Source organism: Staurois parvus, unplaced genomic scaffold (assembly GCF_062004578.1).
Source record: "Staurois parvus isolate SC_StPar_1 unplaced genomic scaffold, SC_StPar_1.0 ptg000323l, whole genome shotgun sequence".
Taxonomy (NCBI): domain Eukaryota; kingdom Metazoa; phylum Chordata; class Amphibia; order Anura; family Ranidae; genus Staurois; species Staurois parvus.
The window spans coordinates 4,057-23,634 of NW_028318119.1; the positions used below are offsets into that span (position 1 = coordinate 4,057).

The following is a 19,578-nucleotide window of genomic DNA, read 5'->3' on the forward strand; positions in this document are numbered from 1 at the left end:
ACTGGGAGGAATTGTGCCCCATCATTGATGCCATTGGTCCCCATCATTTATGTCACTGGGAGGAATTGTGCCCCATCATTGATGCCATTGGTCCCCATCATTTATGTCACTGGGAGGAATTGTGCCCCATCATTGATGCCATTGGACCCCATCATTTATGTCACTGGAAGGAATTGTGCCCCATCATTGATGCCATTGGACCCCATCATTTATGTCACTGGGAGGAATTGTGCCCCATCATTGATGCCATTGGACCCCATCATTTATGTCACTGGGAGGAATTGTGTCCCATCGTTGGTGTCATTTAAAGGAGTTGTGCCCCCTTCATTGGTGTAAGTGGTGGGAATTACACCCAATTGTTGGTATCAGTAGATGAAATAGTGCCCAAAGGGCCAGATAGAAGTAAGCAAAGAGCCGCATCTAGCCCCCGGGCCACAGTTTGGAGACCACTGCTCTAGAGGACACCCAGGGTTCCATGGAACCATGGCCGAGAGACCCTGTGCTAGACAGTCATAAAGAGGTTACATTAGATGGTCACTTACAATTCTGGACATGAATAAAAGGAGATCCAATGGCTCTCATGCATGTTCTCGGTCAATGGGTCAGACTGGTCATGTATGTGTCACTTCATATCATTGTACATAATAAGGACATGAATTTCCAGATACTCACTTCCTCTCCTGCGGATCCAGGTCACAGAATGTGATTGTGTTCAGAGGATAGTGTCTCCGGAAGAATAGCCTGAAAGAGGTCATAGATTTCAATGATTATTCTATTTGAAATGCAGGCAAACAGCTAAATACACAAATACTTGGAAGAGAGTCTATGGTGTCAGAAGAAGCCATTACAGCTGCTGTTTTTACACAGCAACTCCCTGCTGTCATTTTGACAGCCAGGAATTGGCAGCTAGTGTGAGGGGGGAGCAGCAGCAGGGCAGAAGGACAAGATGTACCGCACTCACCCGGTGTACCTTATGTACTTTGATAAAGGGTTTTTTTGGTCAGGTATAGCGCGCCCAATTTCAACCACTAAATAATAATTTAATTTATGTCACTGGGAGGAATTGTGCCCCATTGTTGGTGTTATTTGAAGGAGTTGTGCCCCCATCATTGGTGTCAGTGGGAGGAATAGTGCCCCATCATTGGTGTCAGTGGAAGGAATAGTGCCCCATCATTGGTGTCAGTGGGAGGAATAGTGCCCCATCATTGGTATCAGTGGGAGGAATAGTGCCCCATCATTGGTGTCAGTGGGAGGAATAGTGCCCCATCATTGGTGTCAGTGGGAGGAATAGTGCCCCATCATTGGTGTCAGTGGAAGGAATAGTGCCCCATCATTGGTATCAGTGGGAGGAATAGTGCCCCATCATTGGTGTCAGTGGGAGGAATAGTGCCCCATCATTGGTGTCAGTGGGAGGAATAGTGCCCCATCATTGGAGTCAGTGGGAGGAATAGTGCTCCATCATTGGTATCAGTGGGAGGAATAGTGCCCCATCATTGGTGTCAGTGGGAGGAATAGTGCTCCATCATTGGTATCAGTGGGAGGAATAGTGCCCCATCATTGGTATCAGTGGGAGGAATAGTGTCCCATCATTGGTATCAGTGGGAGGAATAGTGCCCCATCATTGGTGTCAGTGGGAGGAATAGTGCCCCATCATTGGTGTCAGGGGAAGGAATAGTGCCCCATCATTGGTATCAGTGGGAGGAATAGTGCCCCATCAGTGGTATCAGTGGGAGGAATAGTGTCCCATCATTGGTGTCAGTGGGAGGAATAGTGCCCCATCATTGGTGTCAGTGGGAGGAATAGTGCCCCATCATTTGTGTCAGGGGAAGGAATAGTGCCCCATCATTGGTATCAGTGGGAGGAATAGTGCCCCATCATTGGTATCAGTGGGAGGAATAGTGTCCCATCATTGGTGTCCGTGGGAGGAATAGTGCCCCATCATTGGTGTCAGTGGGAGGAATAGTGCCCCATCATTGGTGTCAGTGGGAGGAATAATGCCCCATCATTGGTGTCAGTGGGAGGAATAATGCCCCATCATTTGTATTCGTAGAAGGAATAGTGCCCCATCATTGGTGTCAGTAGAAGGAATAGTGCCCCATCATTTTAGCTGTTATAAAAGGTTATTTTGGGGAGTTCAGGACGTGGATCTATAGAACATTGATATTTCAGGATTATTCAGTATATAATATAGAAGGGATCCCTCTGCAGATTTCTGTATCTGGCAAACCAATAGGCACAGTGCGCAGGGCGACAGGGGTCCTCTTGGCTGACCTGAATCAATCCACAGAACGCCATGTAATGTACATCACGTGCCGGAGATTACGCCTAAGCACGGCTGGACCGGCATCGCCGAATGAGGAACAGCTGGAAAGCGGAGAGCCATTCATCTATAGATATTTAACCAGAGATGATATGACACAGCTGTCTGCTCTGCCCCACTTTACAGGAGTCTGTTCTGTGTTATACAGCATTCGGGAGAGAAGAATGTCGCAGTGTAATTACTTGGAAGACGTACAGATCACAACCTTTCACTTCTCATTAGAACAAGCAGGACTCTGGACCAGGGGTGCGCAACATGTGGCAGGGACTCGGAATTAATTTCAAGCACCCCTAGTCCGTCAGCCCCTTCGTTGCATCATGTTTCAGTAAAAAAATGTTTGTTTCTGAGTTCATGAACCAATGAGAATATGGCAGCTGAGTTTCCATAAAAATGTTAGAAAAGGGGGGGGGGAAGGGGAGTAAGGCGGGGGTTTGTAATACGCCAAAAGGAACAAGTTATAACATATGTACAAAGGACTTTTAAAGTGCAAAAATGACATACAAATAATCAGAGCATCTATTATAAAAAACACTTTGTTATTAATAGTTTTTAGAGTACATGAGAAAGCTTTCAAACAAATACATATATCAGCTGTTCACACGTCGCATTAATGCCGCCATATGTGTAACATCAACCAGCCAATGATCAGCCAACTCTGATGTCTGGACAGTCCTGAATGTCAATGGCATTTCCATTCTGTGGAAGCGAATTTCAGTGAAGTTTGAGATACTGATTTATAATGAAGTGAAGTATATGGGGGTGTATATATATATATGTGCAAACGTCTTAGGGAAGTGTGAAAAAATGCTGTAAATGAAGAATGCTTTCAGAAATAGAAAACAAATGAACAGAAGAGAAATCCAAATCAACCCAGTACAAAGCTTCCCCATCCCGAAGCACCCCCCAATACACAGATCTCCCCCAACTTCCTAGCACCTCCGAATACACAGAGCTCCCCCTACCCTTCTCCTAGCCCCCCCCCCCCCCCAATACACAGAGCTTCCCCATCTCCTAGCCCCCAATACACAGAGCTTCCCCACCTCCTAGCCCCCAATACACAGAGTTTCCTCCATCTCTGAGCATTCCTCAATATATAGTGCTCCTCCCACCTCCTAGCCCCCAATACACAGAGCTCCCCCCACCTCCTACTACCCCTCAATACACTAGCTCCCCCACCTTCTAGCACCCCCAATACACAGTGCTTCCCCACCTACTAGTACCCCTCTCCCGAATACACAGAGCTCCTCCCCCCCACCTCCTAGCACCCCCCAATACACAAAGCTCCAAATACACAGAGCTTCCCCACCTCCTAGCCCCCAATACACAGAGCTTCCCCCACCTCTGAGCACCCCTCAATACATAGTGCTCCTCCCACCTCCTAGCTCCCAATACACAGTGCTTCCCCACCTACTAGTACCCCTCTCCCCAATACACAAAGTTCCCCCCACCTCCTAGCCCCCAATACACAGAGCCCCCCACCTCCTAGCACCGCCCAATACACAAAGCTCCCAATACACAGAGCTTCCGCACCTCCTAGCCCCCAATACACAAAGCTTCCCCCACCTCTGAGCACCCCTCAAGACATAGTGCTCCTCCCACCTCCTAGCCCCCAATACATAGAGCTCCCCCCACCTCCTACTACCCCCCAATACACTAGCTCCCCCACCTCCTAGCACCCCCAATACACAGTGCTTCCCTACCTACTAGAACCCCCCTCCCCAATACACAGAGTTCCCCCCACCTCCTAGCCCCCAATACACAGAGCTCCCCCTACCTCCTACTACCCCCCAATACACTAGCTCCCCCACCTCCTAGCACCCCCGATACACAGTGCTTCCCTACCTACTAGAACCCCCCTCCCCAATACACAGAGTTCCCCCCACCTCCTAGCCCCCAATACACAGAGCTCCCCCTACCTCCTACTACCCCCCAATACACTAGCTCCCCCACCTCCTAGCACCCCCAATACACAGTGCTTCCCCACCTACTGGAACCCCCCTCCCCAATACACAGAGTTCCCCCCACCTCCTAGCCCCCAATACACAGAGCTCCCCCCACCTCCTACTACCCCCCAATACACTAGCTCCCCCACCTCCTAGCACCCCCAATACACAGTGCTTCCCTACCTACTAGTACCCCCTCCTCAATACACAAAGCTCCCCAACCTCCTAGCACCCCCCAATACACAGAGCTCCCCCCACATCCTAGCCTCCAATACACAATCTCCCCACACCTCCTAGCCCCCCAGTACACAGATCTGCCATCTCCTCCTGCGGGGGCACCCATTACATAGAGCTCCCACCTCCTCCCATGAGTGCCCAGTACAGAACTACTACAGAATAATCCATGCCTAGCCTCCTGGCAGCTGCTCCTCTTGAATTGCCACTTGATGCTCACCATGTCCTATGTACATACAGAATCGGCAGAGGAAGCGGTTTCTGTGTTTACAAGTGAAAGCAGCCAAAAGAGAGCAGAAGGCTAGTGCCGGGGGTGACGTTATAGTGTACCACCATGCTCAAAACAAAAAAATCCCCCCTTCCATTGCACATAGAGCCAGCGTCCAGGGCCGGTGCAGCTTCTGCCCCTGGTTGGGTGGTTTAGGGTTATTCCATGTCCTTCCTTTTTTTCAGACTTGTACATTATGCAAGTTCTGGGGCCCAGGGTTATCGACACTGTGCCGATAGGAAAAAAAAAAAAAAGTGATAATGGACTTCAATACAAAAGCGCTTCCCATTGACTTCAATGCAAAATCCCGTCCCATTGACTTCAATGCAAAATCCCGTCCCATTGACTTCAATGCAAAATCCCGTCCCATTGACTCCAATGCAAAAATGCCCCTGTTTAAGTTTTTTTTTTAATATATATTTATTTCATTCTATTTTCTGTCCAATTTTTTTGTGTGTTACTTTCAATAAAAGTTATTTTACGTTACTGGATTGTATTTCTTTAATTCATATTCATGTAAATTCATTAGTCGAATATAATACAATTATATACAAAAAATATATTGTTTAAAAAAAAAAAAACTCTCTTTTGGTTTCGGTTTTCGACCAAGGGCATCCTGAATTTTCGGTTCAGATTTCAGTTCAGAACCGGCCACTAAATATGGACATTAGTGTGTTTTACTGCGTTCCAGTACAGTTCAGTGCAGAAAAAATGCAGCACGTTCTACTTTTTTTTTCAGGAACTGACCGCATTTGTGTGAACTATGCCATTGGAAACCATGCAACCTACTATCAATGCAGTTTTGGCGCAGAAAGAAAAAACTGCATTGGACTGCATGTGGTGCGAACCGGCCCTTAAAGTGGTAAAACATGGAGAGATGTACACATTGCAGAGATATTGCCGCTCAGAACAGGAAGTTTGAGCCTGCCGGATTTCTGGCAGATCAACAGGTATTTCTTTAATGCGATATAGAGAAACATGTGTGTACTTCAGAGGTGCAATGCATGTTTTGTGTAGTGACTCACTTTCTCTGATTGTCAGTCAGGGTGATGCCTTGAGAGGAGACTTTAAAGTGAACGATAGTTGCGTTGGGTTGGGGTTCAGCGGACAGGGTCTCTGCAATCGTCTTGGCGATGGCCTGGGGGCCCGTCAGTGACTCCATATCGATCGAGTTGACGAACAAGACATTGCAGGCTGTGAAGAGAGAAAATGATGGAAAGGGGTGAGAACATACTCATACAATCATACCAGTCACTGGGTGCTGCAATTTTTCAAAAATTCGGAAACCACCAGTCTCACTATGTCCGGCTAAATCAAATGTGGGACATAAAGATCCACAAAAAAGGTTCATAGGTGTCCCATGGAGCACAAGATATCATTCTTGGATAATGGTCTTGAACAGGGGTCTCCAAACTTTCCAAACAAAGGGCCAGTCTACTGTCTAGTAGAAAATGTCCCAGCATTGGTTGGAGTAAACAACATCTTTGGTTTCAGTGAGAGGAATTGTGCCCTATCATTGGTGTCCTTGGATCCCATTGTTGGTGTCAAAGGGAGGAATTGTGCTCCATCATTGGAGTCATTGGTCCCCATTGTTGGTGTCTTTAGTGAGAATTGTGCCCCATCATTGGAGTCATTGGACCCCATTGTTGGTGTATTTGCTAGAAATTGTGCCTCATCATTGGGCCCCATTGTTGCTGTCAATGGGATAAATTGTGCCCCATCATTGGAGTCACTGGGCCACATTGTTGGTGTCAATGGGAAGAATTGTGCCCCATCATTGGAGTCACTGGGCCACATTGTTGGTGTCAATGGGAAGAATTGTGCTCCATCATTGGAGTCACTGGGCCACATTGTTGGTGTCAATGGGAAGAATTGTGCCCCATCATTGGAGTCACTGGGCCACATTCTTGGTGTCAATGGGAAGAATTGTGCCCCATCATTGGAGTCACTGGGCCACATTGTTGGTGTCTTTGGTAGGAATTGTGCCCCGTTATTGGGCCCCATTGTTGGTGCGTTTAGTAGGAATTGTATCCCATCATTGGAGTCATTAGGCCCCATTGTTGGTGTCATTGGAAGAAATTGTGCCCCATCATTGGTATATTTGGGAGGAATTGTGCCAAATCATCGGTGTCATTTAGAGGAATTGTGCCCCATCATTGGTGCCATTGGGAGGAATTGTGCCCCATCTTTGGTGTCAGTGGGAGGAATTGTGCCCCATCTTTGGTTTCACTGAGAGGAATTGCGCCCCATTGTTAGTGTAATTCAGAGGAATTGCGCCCCATTGTTAGTGTAATTGGGAGGGATTGTGCCCCATCGTTGGTTTCATTCGGAGGAATTGCGCCCCATCGTTGGTATCATTGAGAGGAATTGTGCCCCATTGTTGGTGTCATTGGGAGGATCTGCCACATTGTTAGTGACATTGGGAGGACTTGTGCCCAGTTTTTGATGTCATTGGTACCAACTGATAGTGACAATGGGAGGAACTGTGCCCCATTGTTAGAGTCATTGGTAGAAATTGTTCCCCATAATTGGTGTCATTGAGAGGAATTGTGTACCTTTGTTGGTGTCAGTGCATGAAATAGTACCCCAAGGGCTGGATAAAAGCAAGCAAAGTGCTGCATCCATGGAGACCATTGGTCTAGAAAAAAAGGATTGATGCTTTCTAAGGGAAAATGGTGAAAGAATAAAGCAGAAGTAAAAGCCACCATCCAGTGGCAAATAAACCAAAAAAAATTCAAAAAAAGTTTTCCATATGTTTTAGAAACCGTGAGTGCAGCAATGTCTATCTCTATCTACTGTGCAGTACCTTCACTCTCATTAAAGCTGGCACCATCTTGGATGTAAGCCGGTACCTACTTCCTCCATCTGCCCACCAATGACACCAACAATTAATCTCACACTTGCGCAGAACATCAGATGGAGGTTGCATATATTGCAAAGTATAACAAGTGCCTATGCCCAGAACTAGAAGCAGTCACCATCCCAGCACAGCAAGCATGCCGAGTGTGAAGAACACATTGGGCATGCACAGGTATACATCACCTGATAAAATCATGGCAAAACTAAGAAAGGAGAATGCTTTGGAGGACCTTGCTACCATAGATGGCATGGACCGTACCAATTCTGCCTTTGATATGGGTGAAGGTTTAGTTCTGCTTTAAACCTTACCTAAAGACATTTTTTTGGATGAGTAGAAAAGGGGGGCTTTAACCTCTGTCCCTTTTATTGCTCTCTGTGTCCCCACTGGGAAGATTCACCCTATTTCTCCGAATGACCATTGTTACCAGGATAGAAAGTGATGGGAAATCCAAAATTTGACAGTTATCACCTGAACAGGAGTAAAGAGGGAAATCTACCAATGGAGACACCTGGAGCAAGAAGGCAACTCTTCATAACTCCACACAGACATTGGCTTCTAACCATTGCCTACTCCATTAAAAACATTAAAAAAAAGTTATTTTTATACACTTAACCGCTTCTGCGCCGCCCTGTAGCAGAAATACTGCTAGAAGGCGGCACTGGTGCACAAACTTACGTATATATAAGTGATTTTGCAGTTCCGTGTAGGGAGCGCACGCATGCCCTACCCGCACCGTCATTCACGGCCTCGGCTGTCAATCGCCGGGTCTCGGCCGGTGATTACTTGATTGCCGTCGATAAACAACACAGATCTCTCCCCTGTCAGCGCCTGCACACTGCTCTTTGTATAGCTGCTATGCAGAGCCATACAAAGCAGTGTGCTTACAGTGAAGCACACATACAGCCCCTATAGTGAAACAGCACACAGTTAACCCTTTGATTGCCCCACATGTTAACCCCTTCCTGCCCAGTGCCATTAGTACAGTGTCAGTGCTTTTCATTAGCACAGATCACTGTATTGGTGTCACTGGGAATGTCAGTGACACCAAGTTAGTCCCCCCCACCCCGTGTCAGAATGCCCGCCACAGTCCCGCTATAAGTTGCTGATTACTAGTAAAAAAAAAATATTTTTTTTTAAATTCCAGTTTATATACCGCCATTTGCAGATGCTATATCTTTCACATAAACCAACTAATTTATACGTTTTGGGATTTTGTTTCATCAAAGACATGGTGCAGAATACATTTTGGCCTAAATTTATGACGAAGTTTGATTTTTTTAATTTTTTTATTGGACATGTTTAATAGCAAAAAGTCAAAAATATTGTGCTTTTTTTCCTCAAAATTGTCGGTCTTTTTTTGTTTATAGCGCAAAAAATTAAAAACGCAGAGGCAATCAAATACCACCGAAAGAAAGCTTTATTTGTGGGAAAAAAGGACATAAATTTAATTTGGGTGCAGCATTGCATGACCGCGCAATTGTCAGTTAAATTAAAAAAAATGGCCAGGTCAGGCAGGGGGGTAAATCCTCTGGAGGGCAAGGGGTTAAAGAAGATTTAAGAAGATTTTAAAATGTTATGGTGCCATGTTCAAACTGCAAAGAACATACTTTAATACAAGGAATTCCACAATTCTGTTAAAAAAAAAAAATCAAAATATGTTCGGAACTGAAAGCAAAATTCTGCAAATGCCGAAACCCAGAACAAAAATTTTCACCATTGTTTTAGTATGTTTCCCTGTCAAATATCTTGCACAGTAATATTTGCACCAACAGACATTTTTCGAGCATTTAACAAACTTTTCCCCATGCTTCTTATTGCAGAAAACATTTTGATGTGATATCTATTAATTACTCCACTAAGATTGTCTATAAAGTCAATTACCTATGACTTGAAACTGCGTATTCCTATCAAGATAAAGCGAATTCACCTACCTGCCCCTTGTTTCAGTAAGTCCGTGGTTGTATTGGTCGGGGTAGCGGTTTCTCTGGTCTCATCAGAGGGATCTGACAGGACGAGATAAGCAGGAATTAATTGCAACCTAAACACGTCTTTAACTCCTTGGTGCTGGCCGTGCGCAAATAGGCGGCCTCTCTGCGGGTTGGCCTTAATGCGGAGAGGCCGCATATATGCAGATAAATAGATAAAATAAATACTTTGTCATTCCAGTGCTAATTACAACTTTTTATTATTATTATTATTATTATTATTATTATACAGGATTTATGGCACCAACAGTTTGCTCAGCGCTGTACAATATAACGGGAGACAATACAGGAACAATACAGTTCAATACAACAGGGTTAGGAGGGCCCTGATCCTTGGAGCTTACAATCTAGGAGGGTGGGGCTAGTGATACAAAAGGTAATAACTGTGGGGGATGGACTGGTAGGAGGAATAGAAGATTCCATTATTAGCTGAGGGCAGGATAGGCTTCCCTGAAGAGATAGGTTTTCAGAGATCGCCTAAAAGTGAGCAGAGTAGGTGATAGTCTGATAGATTGGGGTAGAGAGTTCCAGAGGATGGGGGAGGCTCTGAAGAAGTCCTGGAGATGAGCATGGGAGGATGAGACAAGGGAGCTAGAGAGCAGGAGGTCGTGCAAGGAGCAGAGAGGATGGTTTGGGTGATATTTGGAGACAAGATTGGTGATGTAATTTGGGGCGGAGTTATAAATGGCTTTATATGTTATTGTTAATGTTTTGAATTTTATTCATTGGGCAATGGGAAGCCAGTGGAGGGATTGGAAGAGAGGGGTGGAGGACACAGAGTGGAAGCCAGTGGAGGAATTGGCAGAGAGGGATGGAGGACACTGAGTGGAGGCCAGTGGAGGGATTGGCAGAGAGGGGTGGAGGACACTGAGTGGAGTGCAGTGGAGGGATTGGCAGAGAGGGGTGGAGGACACTGAGTGGAGGCCGGTGGAGGGATTGGCAGAGAGGGGTGGAGGACAGTGAGTGGAAGCCAGTGGAGGGATTGGCAGAGAGGGGTGGAGGACACTGACTGGAGGACAGTGGAGGGATTGGCAGAGAGGGGTGGAGGACAGTGAGTGGAAGCCAGTGGAGGGATTGGCAATCTGGAGCTTTCCAATCATGTGACCTATGTGACAGCCAATCACGGTGGTCCCATGATCAGAAACCCCGCCCTACCTACATCTGAAACCCCTTAAAGGGCCTAGAGGCGCTGGCGCCAAAGGGTTTAGTCCTGGACATTTTTTTTTTTCCTCCTCCTAGGGGCATTTGTTTTTCCTGCCTCTAAACGCCCCTTGTGTGCTAGTTTATGTGTCCATGCACACATAGGTGTTCAGAGGAGTTTAGAGGCAGAAAAAAAAAACACATCGAGTGCATCTAGGAAATGCTTGCCGCGCCTAAACACCTGTAAACGCGCCTTAGCGCTTCAGCGTCAAAGTGCCTCTAAAGCAGGGGTCTCCAAACGTTTTAAACAAAGGACCACTTTACTGTTCTTCAGGATTTAGGGGGGCCGGACGGTGGCCAGTGTGAGTAGAAAATGTCTCAGCATCAGTGGGAATTAAGACTGCCCCATTGTTGGTTTTAGCAGAAGGAATAGTGCCCCATTGTTGGTATCAATGGGAAGAATAGTGCCCCATCTACGGCGTAAGTGGGAGGAGTAGTGCGCCATCATTGGTCTTAGCAGGAGGAATAGTGCCCCATTGATGGCATCAGTGGGAGGAATGGTGCCAATTCAAGGAATAGTGCCCCAGGGGCCAGATAGAGTAAAGCAAAGGGCCGCATTTGGCCCCTGGGCCGCAGTTTGGAGACCACTGCTCTAAAGACTCATGGTTTTTTACCTTCATGCGTTGTATACATGACCACCCCCCTAACACTTACCTGAGGCCCCTTTCCATCCAAAGATGTCCAGGAAAGCCTCGGTTCTCTGGGGACTCTCACTCTTGATTGGCTAAAATAGCAGTGGGAGCCATTGACTCTCACTGCTGTCAATTACAGCCAGTGAGCCAATCAGGAGAGGGCAGGGACGAGCCATGGCTCTGTGCGTGAGTGGACGCAGAGCCGTGGGACGGGAGCACACCTGCTTGGGTACCCCCATAGCAAGCTGCTTGCTATGGGGGGCACCCTACAGGAGGAAGGGGCCAGGAGTGCCGGCGTGGAACATGAGAAGAGGAGGATCAGGGCTGCTCTGTGCAAAACCACTACACACAGCAGGTAAGTATAACATGTTTGTTATTTTAAAAGAGAAAAAAAAACAAGACTTTAGTATCACTTTAATTCTTTTTAACGGCCAAAATAAACGATCATTAATTATTTATTTATTTCAGGTACTTCTATAGCGTCGTCAGTTTACGCAGCACTTTACATATATATTGTACATTCACATCAGTCCCTAACCCTCAAGGGGCGCACAATCTAAGGTCCCTAACCCTCAAGGGGCGCACAATCTAAGGTCCCTAACCCTCAAGGGGCGTACAATCTAAGGGCCCTAACTCACATCCATACATACACATATTAGGGACAATTTAGACAGGAGACAATTCACCTACCAACATGTCATTGGAGTGTGGAAGGAAACCGGAGTACCCAGAGGAAACCCACGCAGGCACAGGGAGAACATGAAAACTCCAGGCAGGTGGTGCTGAGGTTGGGATACAAACCAACGACCCGAGTACTGCCAGGTGGAATTGCTAACCATTTAGCCACTGTGCTGCCCAAAAGCTTGACGCCTAGACACGAGTTTACAAGCGTCAGGTGGTTTATCTCCCACAAATCTGCTGCCAGTAGGAAAGGAGTCTAGGAGAGCAAAACATCCCGTGTGCATGAGACCTAATTGTGGGCCGCTGACTGAACTTCTGTTTAACCTCTTCACGCCGGCCGAACGCAAATGTGCGGCCTCCCCGCATCTGGGCCTAGACGCCGAGCGACCGCACATTTGCGTTCTATTGAAAAAAGACATCTGTGCCGAGAGTGTGCGCCCTGTGCACTCCCAGCACACATGTCCGGTACTCACGGAAAGGTCCCAATCTCCTCTTTCGATCGGGACCTTTCTAGATCATGTGACCGCCGTGAAGGCGCGTCACAGCGGTCACCATGACCCTAAACCCTGCCCTGCCTCCTGGCTTCTGGAACTCTTAAAGGGCCGGGAGGCGCCCGCGTGAAGGGGTTAAGGGTTTGTTTACACCAGGCGCAGTGAAGGAACACGTGCGAAAAGATGTTTTCTCGCTCCACACATAAACGTGCTGCCGTTTGCAGCCACACACAGGTGTAATTAATTGTTTACGGCACCCCCGTGCATCTAGCAAGTGCGTGCGTGTTCGTGCCTACCACAGTACTATGGTTTTTGGTGTAAAAATTGCGTCGCCACCCTTTTGCTTGTTTCACATTGAAATGATTGAGCTGCCCTAAAATGAGACATGCGGGGATGCGCAAAAAAGTGTTCAGGCGTGAACGAGATATTGGGAACTGCGAGGAAACGTCCATTTCTCTAGTATAAATTATGATTGTTTAAAGATGTTACCTCTGCTGGGTATGACCAACTTGCAGGGCAGTGCCAGGGGTGTGATTGAGTGCTGATACACCAGTGCTGAGAGGCAACCTGCAGAAAAAGAGAACACAAATCCAGTATAACTAATTCTTAGCCTACCTGTTTCTCTTAAAGTGTTACTAAACCCACAACAGTACAATCAGTCTGTAGATGCAGTAAAGCATGCTTGTTATACTCCCTGTGGAACCTAAGGGGTTAATCCTCAGCGTTGTGTAAAAAGGCTGTTTGATCCTGTCTTCTCTGATTTTCCCCTTCTTCAACTGTCCCCAATCCATCTGCTGATAGAACAGAGCCCTAGGAGGCACTCTGCACATGCTCATGTGCTGTGTATTGCTAGAGAGGCTTTTTTTTTGGGGGGGGGAGGGGTGCATGCGATCAGCAAAGGGCCAATCAGTGCTGTCTGGACAGAGGGTCAGGGGTTATGCAGCCTTATAGGACAGTCAAAGGAGAATGAAAACTCCTTCTACAAACTTTAACCAGTGCTCGGCCAGACACTGATAGAAGTCACAAGACTGCTGATGAGAAAAGGTATTTAGCAGTTTATATTTACTACAATAACTGCATTTCCATGTTCTGTGTACTGTGTGAGAGCAGATATAGTGAATGCAGGGTCCGGGGAGACCAGATATAGTGAATGCAGGGTCCGGGGAGACCAGACATAGTGAATGCAGGGTCCGGGGAGAGCGGATATAGTGAATGCAGGCTCTGGGGAGAGCGGATATAGTGAATGCAGGGTCCGGGGAGACCAGATATAGTTAATGCGTGGTCCGGGGAGACCAGATTTAGTTAATGCAGGGTCCAGGGAGAGCAGATATAGTGAATGCAGGGTCCGGGGAGACCAGATATAGTGAATGCAGGGTCCGGGGAGACCAGATATAGTTAATGCAGGGTCCGGGGAGAGCGGATATAGTGAATGCAGGGTCTGGGGAGAGCGGATATAGTGAATGCAGGGTCCGGGGAGAGCAGATATAGTGAATGCAGGGTCCGGGGAGAGCGGATATAGTTAATGCGGGGTCCGGGGAGACCAGATATAGTGAATGCAGGGTCCGGGGAAACCAGATATAGTGAATGCAGGGTCCGGGGAAACCAGATATAGTGAATGCAGGGTCCGGGGAGACCAGATATAGTTAATGCGGGGTCTGGGGAGACCAGATATAGTGAATGCAGGGTCCGGGGAGACCGGATATAGTGAATGCAGGGTCCGGGGAGACCGGATATAGTGAATGCAGGGTCCGGGGAAAGCGGATATAGTGAATGCAGGGTTTGGGGAGACCAGATGTAGTGAATGCAGGGTCCGGGGAAAGCGGATATAGTGAATGCAGGGTCCGGGGAGACCAGATATAGTGAATGCAGGGTCCGGGGAGACCAGATATAGTGAATGCAGAGTCTGGGGTTTAGTAACACTTTAAGTTCTCATTTTTTTTAATTACTTTTATCAGAAATTAACATTTTCTACAATGGATATGTCATGCTAATAATAAAAAAAATCGATTTTTAAGTTTGGGCTTACCAAAATAAGGTTCATTTGGGCAACCCTTTAATTTCACTCCTCGGGGGCTGGTCTCTATGAGGAAGTGCCTCACCAGCTCATTGGTGGCATCTCCTGGGAGGACAGAGAAAAAAGTTAATAAAATGCTCCATCATGTCAGTTTATTACTGATTCCTTCCATTCAATTACCTTTCTTGCTCTGCTGGCCTGTATTAGGAGGCGGCGTGGCGACCTTCATGGCGAGTCCATAGGCTCCTCTGAACGAGTGGCTGTCTCGAATTATGAAGGCACCTGGATCTTTGTCCTTTAATAAAGCAATCGCTGGATTGCAAAAAAAAATAAAAATCAATATTTTGTCTTCAGAAGTTTGAAAAAATATTTTGATAATGGAGAACTCCTATGTAGTTGATTGGTGATTAGTACTACATATAATACTGATCCTTCCATTCCAGTCCTTTCAGGCTCCATTCACAAGTAGGCATTTTAAATCACCACGATTTGAAAACGCACAGTGAAAATGTTAAAACGTGCATTCACGTGTACAGGCGTCAATCATTTTAATGTTCTGGAACCTTTTTTGGGTGTTGCGCGTCCCATGATTTTGTTTACACTATTGCGTCGCATTTGTCGTGCGGAAATAGATTGTGACAGAAATGCCCAGCATTTTAAGGTGCCATTGAAATGAATGACACCTGAACACGCGAATGCGCGTTTTCAAATCGCAGCCAGAATTGCTGAGTTTCCACCCGCGATTTGAAACACATAAGTGTGAATGGCGCCTCATTTTACTACCTTGAAATCCAGACCTTGATGGTCTTTCTTATATGCTTGGTCAATAGTTACAGTTGCAAGAAAATGTATGTGAACCCCTTGGGATTACGTGGAGTTTTGCATGAATTGGGCATAAAATGTGCTCTGAACGTCATCTAAGTCACAACAATAGAAGAACACAGTCTGCTGAACATAATACTACACAAACATTAGATGTTGCCATGGTTTAATTGCACATAACATGTAAACATTCACAGTGCAGGGAGGAAAAAGTATGTGAACCTTTGGACTTAATAACTGGTTGACCCTCCTTTGGCAGCAATAACCGCAACCAAACGTTTCCTGTAGTTGCAGATCAGACCTGCACAACGATCTGGAGTCATTTTGGCCCACTCCTCTTCACAAAACTGTTTCAGTGTAGCAATATTCTTGGGATGTCTGGTGTGAATCGCTCTCTTAAGGTCATGCCACAGCATTTCAATCGGGTTGAGGTCAGGACTCTGACTGGGCCACTCCAGAAGGCGTATTCTGTGCTGTTGCAGCCATTGTTTTGTTAAATTACTTGTATGCTTTGGGCCATTGTCCTGTTGCATCACCCATCCTCTGCGGAGCTTCAGTTGGCGGACAGATGGTTGTACGTTTTCCTGCAAAATATCTTGATAAACTCTGGAATTCATTTTCCCATCAATGACAACAATCCGTCCAGGCCCTGAGGCAGCAAAGCAGCCCCAAACCATGATGCTCCCTCCGCCATGTTTCACAGTGGGGATGAGGTTTTGTTGTTGGTGTGCTGTGCCTTTTTTTCTCCACACATAGTGTTGTGGGTTCTTCCCAAACAACTCAATCTTGGTTTCATCTGTCCACAGTATATTTTGCCAGTAGTGCTGTGGAACATCCAGGTGCTCTTTTGCAAACTTCAAACGTGCTGCAATCTTCTTTTTGGACAGCAATGGCTTCCTCCGTGGTGTCCTCCCATGTACTCCATTCTTGTTTAATGTTTTCCTTATTGTAGATGTGTCAACAAAAATGTTAGCATGTGCCAGAGATTTCTGTAGGTCTTTAGCTGACACTCTGGGATTCTTCTTTACCTCATGCAGCATTCTGCGCTGTGCTCTTGCAGTCATTTTTACAGGATGACCACGCCTAGGGAGAGTAGCAACAGTGCTAAACTTTCTCCATTTGTAGACAGTCTGTCTTACTGTGGACACATGAACATCAAGGCTTTTGGAGATACTTTTGTAACCCTTTCCAGCTTCATGCAAGTCAACAATTCTTGATCGTAGGTCTTCTGAGAGCTCTTTTCTGCAAGGCATGGTTCACATCAGACAGTGCTTCTTGAAACCAGTAAACCCAAAACAGGTGTGTGTTTTTTAAGGGCAGGACAGCTGTCAGCAACACATCCAATATCATCACACTGATTGGAGGCAAGGTTGGCTCACTCCTGGCTCCAATTAGCTCTGGGAGAAGTCATTAAGCTAGGGCCTCACATACTTTTTCCTCCCTGCACTGTGAATGTTTACATGTTATGTGCAATTAAACCATGGCAACATCTAATGTTTGTGTAGTATTATGTTCAGCAGACTGTGTTCTTCTATTGTGACTTAGATGATGTTCAGAGCACATTTTATGCCCAATTCATGCAAAACTCCACGTAATCCCAAGGGGTTCACATAATTTTTCTTGCAACTGTATATGGTGGGAATGGCCAAACTTCAGTTATTTTGGCAGGAGATAATACATCATATACAGGAGATTTGGGGGACACCTATACAGAAGGACCCGTGGGTGTGTCTTTTCTTTAAAACAGAGATGTCAGTAAAACATTATAAAAACAGTTTAGTATACCATCTGATTAGTGCAGCTAAGGGTTTAATCCCTACGTTTTGGAAAGCCCAGGATCCACGAACAATGAGGGATTGGATAAACAGAATAGAATATATTAACAGGATGGAGGAACTTTGTTTCATGGAGAAAGATGAAATGGAAAAATTCTGAAAGATTTGGGGTACATGGAATGAGTTTAAAACATCAGAAAAATACTTAAAAATGAAAGGTCATCCGGTAGTAGAACAGGAGAATTTAAAGAGATCTAGATACAGGATTAGATCAATAGGAGGGGAGAGGATAATGATGAAATTGAACAGGGTAATTTTAGTGGGGGGGGGGGGGGTTTGGGGGAGAGATGGGGATTAAGGGAATGTTTATGATGTAACTAGAATTTATGATGGTTTTGTAATGTATTTGTTTTTTGTTTTTAAATAAGAAAATCCAATAAAAGATTTAATAAAAAAAAAAACTTATTGAAAGTGCAAAGGTCCTTCAAAATTTTGTTTGCTTTTGACAATCGATCGTTGAGTTCAACTACGCTCTGCAAAGAGGCAGCAAAATTCTTCAAAAGCTCTCTACCTAGGTTGCTTAACCACTTCCCGACCGGCCGTTGCATATAAACGGCCGGGCGGTGGCACTGCAGGGTCGGGTGGCCGTTTATAAACGGCCTCCCTGCACCCTGCTTGTGCGCGCTCCCTGGGAGCGCGCAGCACCGCGATCCGGTGCCTGCTGTGTCCTCCGGACACAGTGAAACACTGATCGTCGGACGGGACCTCTGTACGAGGTCCCGATCATGTGATCACTGATTGGCCAATCAGTGATCACATGCAAAGTAGTAAGCAAGATGTCACTTGTGACATCATTGCTTACTACGTGTGAAATCTGTGAATGATCACAGAGGTCACATGGTACAAGGCTATTCACAACAGCCTTGTACCATGTGACAAGCTGTGACCAATCACAGCTCACTCAGTACTTCTCAATGAGTGCAAGAATGCAGACAGAGAGAAAGAGAAATGATTGCTTTTACATCCTATATGGCTGTAAAAGCAATCAGTGTAAAACAAAAAAATCTTCATCACCCCCCACAAGTAGTACAGTGTCACCATGGTGACACTGTACTGCTATGGTGACAGTATGAAAAAAATAAATAAATAAATAAAAATGTAAAAAAAGTTTAAAAATTATAATTTTTGGTTATAAACTAATTTGGATTTTTTTTTTTTACTCAAAAGATAACAGAATAAATTTTGGCTAAGATTTATGATGAAATATTATTTATTTGCAAAATCTTATTAAAAAAACACTTTTTTTTCAAAATGTTTGGACTTTTTCATTTACATAGCAAAAAAAATAAAAATCCCAGCGGTAAATAAATACCACCAAAATAAAGCTTTATCTGTCTCAAAAAAATGGTAAAAAATTCATTTGGGTACAGTGTTGCATGACCGCGCAATTGCCAAAGTGTGATAGCGCTGAAAGCTGAAAATTGCCCTGGTCAGGAAAGGGGTAAAAGTGTCCGGACATGAAGTGGTTAATCCCTGTATGGGCAACATCACAGATATGAGTACTTGGTCTAAAATCTCTGCAATTTCTTTTTATATAAATTCACGTTGCTTTTTATCCCTTTTCTTCCTCTGCTTTTTGGGGACCTTCCATATTTTAAAGATTCAGTAAAAGTTTTGTTTAGACAAACCTAAGGGATCCCCATCTTTTTTAAAGTATTTAGGCAAATAAAACACATTTGACACTGTAAACCTCTATAGATCAACATTGGCTATCAGAGATATGCTGGGAAAAAGCATAGCTAAAGGGATATCAGGCATTTGTTCTTTCTACAATTTATCAATACCTGTTTTCAATCTCAATGCATTTTGTATTAACAGAGGATGCCTACCCAAAATAGGTCACTGTATTGTTGACGGTGGACTGCTGTTACTTTATCTTTAAACACCATTAAACACGGCCAACAAATGTATAATTCCTTTAGAGAGGTTCTTTGCTTTAAATAACATTTTCGTTATTATTCACAAAGCTTTGTACTTAACCCCTTCCAGTCCGGACACTTTTACCCCCTTCCTGTCCAGGCCAATTTCCAGCTTTCAGTGCTATCACACTTTGAATGCCAATTGCGCAGTCATGCAACACTGTACCCATATGAACTTTTTTGCATTTTTTTGAGACCGATAAAGCTTTATTTTTCGTGGTATTTATTCACCGCTGGGATTTTTATTTTTTTCTGCTATGTAAATGAAAAAGTCCACAAATGTTGAAAAAAAGTGTTTTTCTTATAAAATTTTGCAAATAAATTATATTTCATCATAAATCTTGGCTACAATTTATTCTGTTATCTTTTTAGTA

General features: G+C 45.2%; 1 protein-coding gene across 5 annotated transcripts in view; it reads right to left on the reverse strand.

The window, feature by feature from the left end:
- Positions 1-668: 668 nt before the first annotated feature.
- TNS1 (tensin 1) overlaps positions 669-19,578 on the reverse strand; it is a 688,885-nt gene continuing 669,975 nt past the window's right edge. For all 5 annotated transcript variants that reach the window (XM_089683821.1, XM_089683822.1, XM_089683823.1 and 2 more), the window contains 6 exons: positions 14,809-14,940; positions 14,641-14,733; positions 13,104-13,181; positions 9,557-9,628; positions 5,791-5,959; positions 669-741 (listed from right to left, as the gene is read on the reverse strand). In XM_089683821.1, the coding sequence (XP_089539947.1) occupies positions 669-741; positions 5,791-5,959; positions 9,557-9,628; positions 13,104-13,181; positions 14,641-14,733; positions 14,809-14,940 (617 nt within the window). The remainder of the gene's footprint in view (positions 742-5,790; positions 5,960-9,556; positions 9,629-13,103; positions 13,182-14,640; positions 14,734-14,808; positions 14,941-19,578) is intronic.